This window comes from Ochotona curzoniae, unplaced genomic scaffold (assembly GCF_017591425.1).
Source record: "Ochotona curzoniae isolate NIBS_2020 unplaced genomic scaffold, NIBS_Ocur_1.0 contig_2210, whole genome shotgun sequence".
Taxonomy (NCBI): domain Eukaryota; kingdom Metazoa; phylum Chordata; class Mammalia; order Lagomorpha; family Ochotonidae; genus Ochotona; species Ochotona curzoniae.
In genome coordinates, this window is record NW_024465369.1 from 56053582 (window position 1) to 56067012 (window position 13431).

Below are 13431 nucleotides of genomic sequence, written 5' to 3' on the forward strand. Positions count from 1 at the left end.
TCTCCTTGTCTTAGTTTTTCTTAAAAAAAAAAAAAAAGGAAGTAACTGGAGAAATGCATTGAGTGCTTTAAATACTTTAGGGACATTTTAGAGCCATTATTGTAAGTCTAAAGACCAGAGGATAGCCTTACTAGACATCTCTGTGTAGTTCCAATTTTGGTATATGCGCTGCTGGAATGAGCACTCTACACCATCTCCTGTCTGTCAATTTAGCTACATGAAGTTACTAGAAAATATTACTCCTAGGATATGGATAAAATTTAGTAGATAATCAGGGCATGCTTTACTGTGGACCAGCATTTTAAAATGAATGTATGTGACAAGAAAGCATCATGATTTTTTTCTAAAGATTTATTTTTATTGCAAAGTCAGATTTACAGAGGAGAGATAGAAAAATCTTCCATCTGCTGCTTTGCTCCCCAAGTGGCCCCAACAGCCAGAGCAGAGCTGATATGAAGCCAGGAACCAGGAGCTTCTTCCGGGTCTCCCACTTGGTTCAAAGTCCCAAGGAATTTGGGTCATCCTCAATTGCTTTTCCAGACCACAAGCAGGGAGCCGGATGGGAAGTGGAGCAGCCAGGACTAGAATTGGTGCCCATATGTTATCCCAGTGCAAGCAAGGAGAAGATAAAGCCACTAGGCTATAACACCGGCCCAAACAAGACTTTATATTTAAAATTAAACAAATATATTGACTAGCAGTTGTAGAAAATAATATGCCATAGGAATGGGCACTAAAGATTCTGTGCTTTCCCTGGCACCACCAGTTCATAGAAAATTTTGTAAACAAGTAGGAGGAGGATACAGTCTCTGATGTAATTACAACAGGGTAAACCACAATGGGTGTGTTCCAATAAACACTTTGTCATGTATTTGTCCAGCTTAATATAGCTACTGAGCAAATGGGTTGGCATGAATAGTTATGTCTTTAATGTGGACATCATTAAGAGGTCGATATGTCTTCTCATTTACTGGTAACTTCTCCAATTCATCTAGAGTTTCCAGACCATCTATTACCCTAAAAGAGAAACAACATAATAAATTAGTTTGCAAAGGTTAAAATATCCAAATATTTGAGGCAATTCATTTCCTTAATAGAAATGGACCATGTTACAGTCCTCCAGTTGAGTATATAACAGAATATTAATTTTATTTTCTGCCATTAAATTCAGCAATAAAAATTCATTTTTATGCTGTTAGTCAACAAAACCAATAGGTAGGAATATTCCTGCAAAAGTACCTAAAATTATATTCTGCTCCATCCATATAGTCAGACAGGTAGCTACAATACAACCAGCAAAAAGGAAACAGACTTGATCAATTTGTTCATAACAATTCAAACACTAAATGTGTTGGTTCTTTCAATTCTCTACTTGGGCGAGTGCCATAAAAGTTAGTTTTGACACTGTTTGCTTGGAATTGATGCAGGCCTTACAGGTTAGTTCCACAAGTCACCCTCCTACTATAGACACAGGGAGCAACCTAACTTTTGCCTACAAATCAGGGATTCCAATGACCCCTTTTTCAGGTACAGTCTTTTGCTACAGATACCCAAATTTCAGGAGGATATTCTGTTTATATCGCGGTACATTATAACTCAGGAACACCCACAGAGATTGCTCAGGCAAAGCGTAGAGCAGGGCTCCCCTCCCAGATATCCTTGTGTTCACCCATCTGTAGCCTGCTCAGCCCTGCTTACAACCCTTAAGGAGACAATGATTTTCAGCCACTAGTTCTTAGTGATGGTACTCTGTCTCCAGCCTCTCTCCCCTTCCTGGAGACCAGAGCTCATGTGAGTGGAAGAGATAGGGAGAGGAACCCCAACCCTCTCATCACACACTGTACTCCTCCAGCAGCCCTTCTCCATCCAGCAGCTCCGCACGGGTCCACGGGAGTCATTTCATTAGTGTCAACTCAGGTATGATTGAGGGGAATTTGCTATGACCAACAAAATGCTTGTCTAATCTTTATCAGGTTTTAGAAGAAAGGTTTAGGAGAAAGGAACAAGGCCAAATCTATATTTCTTCTCATATTACAACACCACAGTAGCCATAGGGAATTTTTTGCTATAGGAAGTACAGAGAAAGCATAGAATGTAACTATTATTGTCAGTATTGTCCTACATGAAGTCCCTGAGTAGATGATGACTTTGCATTTCACTGCCAAATACCTGTATGTTGTTTGCAGTCTTGCTCTTGACGACAGAAAATAATGAACAGTTAGCTCAGCCTGCAACAAGTTCACTACATGCTTCCACTGAGAGAGAAAATTGAGGGCTACATTTAAAGAACATGTTTTAGAAGTCTGATTCTTTTTAAAAAGTGGCTTTTTAGATTATACCTTGTGAAACAATTCAGATCAATTCTTATTCCAATTTTAGTACATGTGCTGCCGACGCGAGCAACAGACCAGTTCTCAAGATTTACAGTATGTTCTAAAGAAACAAAGATAACAGGGCCCGGCGTGGTGGCCTAGCAGTTAAAGTTCTCTCCTTGAATGCGCAGGGATACCATATAATCGCCGGTTCTGATCCTGGTAGCTCCACTTCCCATCCAGCTCCCTGCTTGTGGCCTGGAAAAGCAGCTGAGGACGGCCCAGAGCCTTGGGACCCTGCACCCGTGTGGGAGACCTGGAGGAAGTTCCAGGCTCTTGGCTTTGGATCAGCACCAGCCGTTGCATTCACTTGGGGAGTGAATCATCTGACAGATCTTCCTCTCTATCTCTCCTCCTCTCTATATATCTGACTTTGCAATAAAAATAAATAAATCTTTAAAAAAATAATTAATTAATTGAAAAAAGAAACAAAGATAACAGAACTATACTTTATTTTTCATTTCCACTAAACAGGTATATTAAAAAAATAAAGAATCCCTAAAATGGGTATCAGCAACAACAACCAACAACACAAACCTTTTGATTTTATTCCTAAATGTAGGGCCACTAAAATCTTTTAGTCTTACAGGCGTTTCTGCCATCAAGTCCCTGAGAAAGAGGATATAAACACACAGCTTTCATGGAAAGCAGTCAGGCAGAATTGAGGCAAATTTAGTCCAGCCAAGGATCTAGGATGTGGGCCCCTTGAAGAATGAGAGGAAATTACAGACCATCTTCCGAGAAATGTGTGTGCAATCCATATAACTGCAAGGAATTAATGAAGCTGGAGTTAAGAGCCTTGCTGCTTCTTCTTCTTTTTTTTTTTTTTTTTTGAGGTTTATTTTTATTGGAAAAGCAGATTCACAGAGGAGAGACAGATCTTCTGTCCACTGCTTTACTCCCCAAGTGGCCCCAACAGCCAGAGCTGAGCTGATCCAAAACTAAGAGCCATGAGCTCCCACCGGGTCTCCCACATGGCTGCAGGGACCCAAGGTTATGGGCCGTCCTCAACTACCTTCCCAGGCCACAAGCAGGGAGTTGAATAGGAAGTGGGGCCACCCAGACATGATCTGGCACCCATATGGGATCCTGGTGCATGCAAGGTGAAGACTAGCATGATTTCTGGGTCATTCAGGAAAGTTCTTTAAAGAGCAGCTGACTCAGCTGGCATCCAGCTTCTGGCCTTCCTCTTCCTGGGCGGCTGGATCACAGATGTTCTGGCTGGGGCAGTACTGTCGACATCATGACTATGAAGTAGGCTTTAGGATGATAGCTAATGCTGGTTGAGAAGATGTCTGTGCCCAGAACACTGGTGACAATGCAACCATGATGGCAGTCTGTTTTGTTTGAAAAGATGTTAGCTGCTGTGAACTGCCCTTCTTAATGAAAACACATTACTGTTAATTTATATAACAATCCTGAAAAAAATTTTGCCCCCTCTTTCACAAAATTTGAAAGATAGGGTTCAAAGAGGCTGTAACTTTCCCAATAAGGGGTAGACTTAACTCCAGGTACATTTGCGCTCATATCACTCTTCCCAGTATTTGTACTACTGTCGTAGCCACACTTATGTACCCTTTGCACTGAAATTCTAACAAAAACCATAACCAGGGCAGGTTTCCTGTCAAACGATTAAAATGCTTGTGGAACACTCACATCCCAAAATTGAATGCCTGGGTTTGAGTTCCAGCTCTATTTCTGACTATAGCTTCCTGCTGATAAGCACACCGGAGGACAGCGGGCGACACCTCAGGTAATTTAGTCCCTGCCACTCAGGCAGGAGATCTGGATACAGTTCCTGGCTCCTGACTTCAGCCTGGTCCAGCCCCAGCTAACATGAAATACTGGGAGTGAACCAGTACATTTTTTTTCTGTTCTGTCCCTATCGTTTAAATAAATAAAGTAAAATTAATTCATTTAAAATAAAGTTTTAAAAAATCAATAGAGTACTTACTTCCCAAACACTGTGTACTTCATGTCCAAATGTGGCTGCTTGCCGTAGGTGATGAAGAACTGAGACCCGTTAGTGTTGGGACCATTATTGGCCATCGACACAACCCCCCTAACATTGTGCTGAAAAAGACAATCCCAAGTGTTGTTGACAGAATCATTCCACACATTGAGACAAGACATGTACTCTTTCCCTTTCCAATATTTAAGAGAATAAGGACATATTTAACTGTATTGGGGCTAATCCAAATGTTCAGTTTCTATATGATCTGTGTCCTTGAAAAATTAGAAAACAAACAACTTATAAATCAAAGCACATTTTCCATTTAACTATTACTTTGGAGAATAACAGTCACACTTTCAGTAACACCAATGTGTAGTACTCCTTACGTTTATATTAAGGAATGGTGAACTGGTATGAAATGATCAGGCAGCCAGTAAAGCCAAAATCCCCGTTATCTTTCACATGCACTGAACTCACTAGCTTCTTTATCTAAAAAACTAGGGAGACTGGACTAGTTCAGGGTCTACAGATGATTCACATGCGCACAAGAGTAGGGCAGTTGATCACAGGAAAGAATGCTAACTTCAAGGAGAGATGGAGTCTGGCAAAATGAGTAGCCTAAATCTTGCCTTACAGCATTCACTTTATAAATCGATGGCAACAGAGAATGCTTCTCAGGTTCTTCCCTTCATGGACAACCAACGTACAACCCCAGGCATGGATGAGCTCATGGAGCTTGATGATTATGACACTACTCATGTACACACACTGATTGGACTGAAGATATGACTAAGAATCATACTGTAAAGAGGTGCACAAACATAAAATTCAGTAGCTCCGTTGATGACTCCCACTGCAGCTATTCATCTGATAACACTAATTAAACAAGTCATAGAGCTATAGCTATATACTACCTGGGGCTGGCACTTTGGTGTAGCCGATAAGGCTTCCACCCGTAGTGCTAGCATCCCATATGGGTGCTGGTTTGGGTTCTGGCTGTTCCACTTCCACTTCAGCTCCCTGCCAGTGCGCCTCGGAGGGTGGTACAGACTGCCCAAATGCTTGGGCCCCTGTAACCAAGTGCCAAGTCTTGAAGAAGTTCCTGATTCCTGGTTTTGGATTAGCCCAGACCTGGCAATTGTGGCCATTTTGGGGAGTGAACCAGGGGATAGAAGATCTCCTCTGTCTTCTGCCCCTCTAACTGCGACTTTGCCTTTTAAATAAATAAGCCCTTCTTCAAAATTAATACTTCATTTTCTCCTTGAAAGCTGATGATCAAATGTAATATGAGATATATGTTTTTTTCAGATTTATTTATTTAGTTAGTTGAAAGGCAGAGGGACAGAAAAAAGGGGAGGGACAGAAAGCGCTGGAATAGGATCCCAAGCAGCATTTTAGCTTTAAGCCAAATGTTCACCCCTAGATATATTTCTAACATATGTACCATTTCTAAGTTAATAAAACAAGCATCCATTTACCACTGCTGTGTAATCACAGGGTAATATTTTGCCCTGTGGTGCCAGCATCCCTTTTGGACACCATTCTGTATGTATCCTGGCTGTTCCACTTCTGATCCACTTCCCTGCTTATTCCCTAGAAAAGCTGTAGAGGATGGCTCAAGTCCTTGGGTCCCTGCACCCACACGGAAGTCCCAGAAGAAGCTCCTGGCTCCTGGTTTTGGATCAGCTCAGCTCCAGCAGTTGTGGCTGCTTTGGGGGGTTAATCAGCAAACTCATCTTCCTCTCTGTATATCTCACTTTCCAATAAAAATAAATATCAAAATCTCTAAGTTACCATGTATGCCTATCTGCTTCCTTTTACTCCCGCCCGTGCAAGAGGTAACCACAGATTTACTTGTGAAGATATGTGTTGTTTCCTTTTGCCACTTTCTGAACTCTGTAACATGGTATCATGCAACTTTCGTTTTCTGGAACCTGCTTTTCACATTTAACACTGTTAAATTTCAAAGATTTACACAGGATCAGGCCTTTGGCACAGTGGTTGAGATGTCCCTTGGGATACCTGAGTCCTTGCTTCAGAATCTGGCTTCCTGCCAATGCGCACCCTGTGAAGCAGCAGGGGGTGGCTCAAGAACTTAAGACCCTGTCATCCACACGGGAGACTCACATCAAATTCCTGGCTCCTGCCCTTGATCTGGCCTAACCCCAGCTGCTGTGGGCATTGGGGGGGTGACTGGGCGGTGGGTGGATGTGTTAATTAGCAGATGGAAAATCTGCTCTCTTGCCTTTCAAATACAGTAAACACATTTTTACAGATAAGATTTATACAGGTTTAAGCAGTTATAGCGCACTAATCTTTTTTCAAAGATTTACTAGAGACAGTTATATAGAGAGGAGAGGTCTTCCCTACGTTGGTTCATCCATCAAATGGTCATGACAGCCAGGACTGGGCCAGGCCACAGCCAGGACCCAGGAGCGTGTGCTGGGTCTCTCACATGGGTAATGGCCTAAGCACTCTTCTAGTGCTTTTCCAGGCACATAACAGGGAGTTGAATCAGAAGTGGAACAGGTGGGACTGAAATGGGTACGTGTGTGGAATGATAGCACTGAAGGCTGTGGCTTTACTTGTTATGCCACAGCACTGGCTCCTGATGGATTTTTTAATTTTTATTTTTATTGGAAAGGCAGATTTACAGAGAGAAGGAAAGCCAGAGAGAGAAAGATCTTGCATTTGCTGGTTCACTTCCTACATAGGTTGCAATGGCTAGAGATGAGCCAATCCCAAGCCAAGAGTTAGGAGGTTCTTCCGGGTCTCCTGGTTGGGTGTAGGGTTCCAAGGCCTTGGAACATATCCACTGCTTTCCTAAGGCAGAAGCAGGGAGTTGGACGGAAAGCAGAACAGCCAGGATACAAACTGCCATCCATATGGGATGCTGGCGCTTGCTGGTGGAAGATTAATCAACTGAGCCATTGTGTTGGCCTCCCCTACTTGACCTCTACTCCACCCAGCACCCCCCCCCCGATTGATTTTTCAAAAACTGCTGATTCAGTAAACAAAGGACTGAGGAGGACCTCGTGCAGTAGCCTACTGGCCAAAGTCCTCGCCTTGCATGAGCCGGGATCCAACATGAGTGCTGGTTCATATCCCAGATGCTCCACTTCCCTTCCAGCTCCCTGCTTGTGGCTTAGGAAAGCAGTCGAGGATGGGCCAAAGCCTTGGGGCCCTGCACTCACATGGGAGACCTGGAAGAGCCTCCTGGCTTTAGATCCGCTCAGCTCCAGCCCTTGGGACTACTTGGAGAGTAAACCAGTGGATGGAAGATCTTTTTTTTTTTTTAAAGATTTATTTATTTTTATTGCAAAGTCAGAGATATATAGAGAGGAAGATCTTCCCTCCAATGACTCACTCCCCAAGTGATCACAACGGCTGGTGCTGATCCAAAGCCAGGAGCCTGGAACTTCCTCCAGGTCTCCCACACTGCTGCAGGGTCCCAAGGCTCTGGGCCATCCTCAGCTGCTTTCCCAGGCCACAAGCAGGGAGCTGGATGGGAAGTGGAGCTGCCAGGATTAGAACTGGCGACCATATGGTATACCTGCACGTTCAAGGTGAGGATTTCAGCTGCTAGGCCACCACGCCAGGCCCAGAAGATCTTTCTCTTTCTTCTCTTTAAAATCTGCCTTTTCCAGAAAAATAAATAAATCTTGAAAGAAAGAAAGAAAAGAAAAGAAAAAAGAAAAAGAGAAGTAAAGAAAGAAAGAAAGAGAAAGAAAGAAAAAGAAAAAAGGAAAAAACAAAAGAAAACAAAGACTGAGGGGGCAGGCATCTGACTTTGAAATAAAGATGAGGAAGTCAGAGTGACTGGGTTTGCTAACCATCTCAAGTTGCTGATGCCAGATTCCTGCTAGGGCAGACTCTAGGAAGAAGCAAATAATGGCTCAAGTAGTCAGCTTACCGCCACGCAACTGGGAGACATGGATTGAGCTTCTGCTCCCAGTTTTGGCTTGGCCCAAACCTGGCTGTTGCAGGCAGTTGAAGTATTAAAAAATGGGTGGGAGCATTATGTCCATTTAATTTGAGATTCCAGTATAAATGATGGGCAAAAACTGTCATTTATCTTTTCTGATGCCATTTACCAAGAATGGAAAAGCTATAAAACAGTTTATTATTTTAGTAATGTTAACAATGCTAATCAGTGTAACCATATGTAATAAAGTAGAGTTTTCAAGCCCTGGGATACATACCTTAAGATATTCACTATATTCATCTTCAAACTTCTTGCCCCAAATACTGTTTCCTCCTCTTCCAGTACCTAAAAAGTAACCAAAAAGAAGTATGCTAAAAAAGAATCCAATTTCTCAAATTAAGGGCTATTTTATTGTTCTTTATGGAGAAGTAAAGTTTGATATACCCTCTCATGCTTCCCCACATTTAATTTTACAGAACAGAAGAAAAAAAAAAGTAAAATAACCCTTCTTCTTATCATTCACATTTACAGGCAGCGGCTAGTAACTTTTGCTTACAAAATTCATGGTATGAGGTAGATATTTGGGGCAGTAGCTAAGACAATGCTGGGACACACTGTTCCTATACTTCAGTCCCTGAATTCAAGTACCAGTACTGCTTTCTCTTTTGTGTCCTCTTTTGTATGCCCTGGGAGGAAGCAGGTGGTGACTCAAATACTTGGGTCCCTGTCACACATGGAGATCCAAGATGAGTTCCCAGCTCTGGCCTTTGTCTTGTTCCATCCCAGGGTATTATGGATATTTGGGGAGTGAACCAGGAGATAGAAAATCAATCCATCTCTGACTCTGTCTCTCTGATTTTCTCCATTTCTCTGTATTTCATTATACAAACAAACAAAATCTTCTGAAGGATTTATTCATTTTCATTTGAAAGGCAAATCTACAGAGAGAGGAAGAGAAAGAGGTCTTCTACGTGTGGGGTTATTTTTCAAATGGCCACAATGGCCAGAGCTGATCCAATCTGAGGTCAGGAGCCAGGAGCTTCTTCTGGGTCTCCCACCTGGGGTACAGGCCCAGGGGGACTTGAGTTCCCTCTCCTGCTTTCCCAGACCATAAGCAGGGAGCTGGTCAGAAGTGGAGCAGACAGGACAGGAATCAGAGCTGGCAGTCCTCGCCCCTACATTTTTTTTTTTTAAGTTCTTGCTGCTGTAAAGTAGTTCAAGCATAAAAACTTCATGTGCTTTTATTCTTCTACTCTTTTCCCCTCCTATGGATACAATACATTCAATTTCTTGGATTTTAATTTATAGAAAATCTTACCTGTTGGATCTCCTGTTTGAACCATGAAACCTTTGATATTTCTGTGAAATATACAGCCGTTGTAGTAATTACTAGCACAAAGAGCCAAGAAATTCTGAAGAGAGTAAAAATGATGACTGAGAAATGGTGCAGCAGAAACACATTTAAGATAAAAACCAAAAAAATACCAATCATGCATTGACAATACCACAGAGTCTATCTTTCAGTTACTGCTTTAAGTCATATGAGTCCTCTGCGCCTAGAACACTTGAGTTGCTTTCTGGTGCCCTTGGAATAAAACACAAAATCTTCATCAACAGGGTCTTGTAAGCCCTGGTTATCTGTACGCCTTCTATCATGGCAACACCTACCTGCTACCCACTTCATAAATCCCATCAACATTCCAACCACCATCCACAAAAGGCAGACTCTTCTAGCCTAGGGACCACTGTAGCTGCCAATTCTATACCCAGAACGTTCTCTTTCTAGTTCTTCCATGGAATTGTCTTGATACCTCCGGAACTCAGCTTAAGTGTTACTTTCTTGATGAAGCCCAACCTCACCTTCTTTTTAATACAGGATGAACACACCTAATCCAATCATCCAAAATCTGAAATGCTCACAAAAGGTGATGCAAATATGTCAGAATTTGAAAACCTCTGAAATCTCAAACACTCCGCAGAAGGGATACTTAACCTGTAGTTTTTCTGTATCTCACCACTTTATTTTCTTCAAAGCAACATCACCTTTTAGAACTGATCTTGCCCCATGCCCATTTTCCCAAGCAGAAGGATAGCTTGATGAAGGCAACAGTGTCTAATTCACCGCAATACTCAGGCATACGAGGGGCCTTCAGAAGATTCAGGGAAAACGTGTTGTGCAAATATGAAAAAACCAGGCAAAGATTTTTAAAAACATGTTTGCACCAAAACATACTTATCTTTTAATTCTGTTCATCTTTCAAAGTGTGCTCATACTCCTAGACCTGGCATAACAGTCCTTCATAAATAATCTTTAAAGAATGAATATCTATGGCAGTTCTCTTCTTTCTACCTTGTTATTTATACAGGTGAAATGACGACTAGAACAGTCCTCCTGTAACTTAAGGATGATGTTTCCTGAGGAAAAAGATCCTTGACAACCTTGAATATAGTACAATTACCTCCTTCCCCTCTGGCTCATTTATGAAATGAGGAAGGGAAAGTGGAAATCAGACCAGAGTTCTGATGAGTAGCATGTCCTAACAGGATTTTACAGAGTCTTTAGGTGAGATGGTTCAACTTCAAAATGGTTATCCTGCTAATTGATTTAAATTTAAATTTTTACTTTTTATTCACATAAAGATGACAGATTTCATGCATTTCCTAAATAAATTCCCAAAAGACATCATAATTCCCTTCCTCTTTCCAAATCCCTCCATCTTTTCCCTTACTTTTGTTAGTTTTTGGAAAGATGTAATTTTAATCTAATCTATATTCATAGGCGTAATGCATCACTAACCATAATATTCAATAAGTAAAGTGATTGATCTCTAATATGTAAATAGTGTTACTCACCTCACATGTTTTGGGAGTCCTCTCACAGAAGATCTCTATTTTAATGTCTCCTACATCTGTGTGCAACGTCACAGACTAGAAAGGAGAATGCAAGACAAGTAAGATTTACTTCAATGACTACGTTCTATATTACTGCCTAAGCTAGACAGTAAGGGTGATAACAAAAACAGGAATACTGCTTCAGATATGTCCCATCCACACAACAGTGCTAAGAGATAAGCTATACTTCTTCCTCCAATTTTCTTTCTTTTTTAAAAAAAATTATTTAGGGGCAGGTGTGGTGGTGTAGCAAGCTAATCCTTTGCCTGCAGCACCAGTATCCCGTATGGGCGTTGCTTCAAGTCCCAGCTGTTCCACTTCCAACCCAGCTCTCTGCTTATGGGTGTCATTGTTGGGTGAAGGGACTACCTGAAAACGCCCTCTTATCCTCTTTTCTTTTTTTTTTTTTTTAAAGATTCATTTTTATTATTTTTTATTGGGAAGGCGGATATACAGAGAGGAGAGACAGAGAGGAAGATCTTCCGTCCGATGATTCACTCCCCAAGTGAGCGCAACGGCCGATACTGTGCCGATCCGAAGCCAGGAGCCTCTTCCGGGTCTCCCACGTGGGTGCAGGGTCCCAAAGCTCTGGGTCATCCTAGACTGCTTTCCCGGGCCACAGGCAGGGAGCTGAAAGGGAAGCGGGGCTGCCAGGATTAGAACCGGCGCCCATATGGGATCCCGGGCGTGCTGGGTGAGAACCTTAACCACTGCGCCACTGCGCCGGGCCCAATCCTCTTTTCTTAAACCTTTCTAATCGTGGAACTTAGGCTGAACAGACGGACATTCCTCACCAGCTTATCTCTGGTGGTTTTGATGGCCAAAGAACCCTGTCACCTCACCCTTGGTGACTTCAGGGCCAGATGGCCAACTCTCAAGCCAAGGAGGGAAACTTGGAAGAAATCCCTGGATCCCAGCTAAGGTTAGTCCAGCTCTACTGCTACAGCCATCTGGGGAGTGAACCAGCAGACTGAAAAAAAATCTCTCTGTAACTTTGACTTACAAATAAAATAAATGACCCTGGCCATTGTGGCCATCTGGGCAGTGACTCAGTGGATGGAAGACCTCCCTCTCTCTTTTTTGTTTTTTCTCTGTAACTGTGCTTTTCACAGAATTTTTAAAAAGAAATTCCTTTTTTTGAGAAAAGGCAATGGACATGGAAAGTGTGTTTCTATATCCAAAATGTGCCAAGGCAACCACAGCACCCTGTATCCTTCCCACTATATGACAATGCTAGTCCCAATTTTCACTCTTAAAATATTTACTTTCATCTACTTGAAAGGCAAAAAGTGAAGAGACAGGAATGGGGAATGGCAAGAGAGATTTCCATACCCTGGTACACTCTCTAGTTGCCACTCTAAGATGGCAGGGCTGGGCCAGACCAAAGTGTAGAGCTCCATGTGAGTGTGCCACGTAGTTAGTAAGGGCCCGAGCACTCCCAGAATGCATGAGCAGGAAAGGAGGACCTAAACTGGAGGCGTTAGGGCAAGAAGTGGTATTCCAATGACAGATGTAGGTGTCCTGAGCAGCCGCTTCACTCACTGTGTACACCACCTGCCGACTCAAATTCTTTTTTCAAAATTTATCATTCCACATTGTATGGTGTTATAGCCTATCATTTTTTCATCTTGACACGAACATTTCTAAAAACTACTTATCATGAACGATATTTATGAAAATCCTTTTAGTACTTACCATTTTTTTTAAAAATAATTCCGGCAAGTCCTATTTAAGTTCTCAGCGTCTTTAAGAGAAGCTCGAAAATAAATCTGTTTCCAAAGAAAAGAAAGAATTAAGCACATTGTCCTTTTTCTTAATTCGCAGAGGCTCCGCTTTACCGTCCATTTAAAAGAAAAAGCCTAGGCTAGGATGCCCAGGGAGCAGACTTCCCTAGAGTTGATTTCCTTATTAGTTTCGGGTATCTCCTCACATGTCAAGTCTTCCTACTCTGACAACCCTGCTTAATACCGCCCGACCCCCAGGACCTGCGCTATCCCCTTTTCCCAGATCCCTTACCACTCACCAGATCGTCTCCTCCTTTATTCCGGGGTTTCAACTACTCCGTAGTCGTACAGTACGTTCCCTCCGAGTGTCCCGAGAACTCAAGCAGTGCCGATACGCAGTTCAGCATGCACTTGGAAAAGTCAATGAAAGAAAAGAATGAAGCGCGCCACCCCAAGCCACTTGGGTGAGCAGACAGCATCCAGGTAGGGAGCCACCGGAAGTGAAGCGGGGGATCCATTACGGAAGCGCGCCTCACCTTCTTACCTCCCCTCTCCTCCCTTCTC

The 13431-nt window shown here is 42.5% G+C and overlaps 1 protein-coding gene and 1 long non-coding RNA gene across 2 annotated transcripts in view; both read right to left on the reverse strand.

Moving 5' to 3' along the window:
* LOC121150780 overlaps positions 1-13431 on the reverse strand; it is a 22844-nt gene continuing 9413 nt past the window's right edge. The window contains exon 3 of the long non-coding RNA XR_005883029.1: positions 1-281. This is a non-coding gene — a long non-coding RNA (uncharacterized LOC121150780). The remainder of the gene's footprint in view (positions 282-13431) is intronic.
* On the reverse strand, positions 620-13384 carry PPIL3 (peptidylprolyl isomerase like 3). Its single transcript, XM_040971963.1, has 7 exons — positions 13167-13384; positions 12839-12912; positions 11105-11179; positions 9570-9663; positions 8529-8596; positions 4327-4445; positions 620-1017 (listed from the first exon to the last, which is right to left on the reverse strand). Exons 2-7 carry the CDS (start codon positions 12839-12841, stop codon positions 891-893), a joined length of 486 nt encoding a protein of 161 aa, XP_040827897.1. The 5' UTR covers positions 12842-12912; positions 13167-13384; the 3' UTR covers positions 620-890.

Bases quoted from the DNA above. Each gene is read 5' to 3' on its own strand.
- PPIL3 (XM_040971963.1), bottom strand. The intron at 9,664-11,104 runs GTGAGTAACACT...TACTCTCTTCAG, and splicing joins GGACTCCCAAAACATGTGAG to AATTTCTTGGCTCTTTGTGC. The intron at 1,018-4,326 runs GTAAGTACTCTA...TTTCTCTTTTAG, and splicing joins AAGTACACAGTGTTTGGGAA to GGTAATAGATGGTCTGGAAA.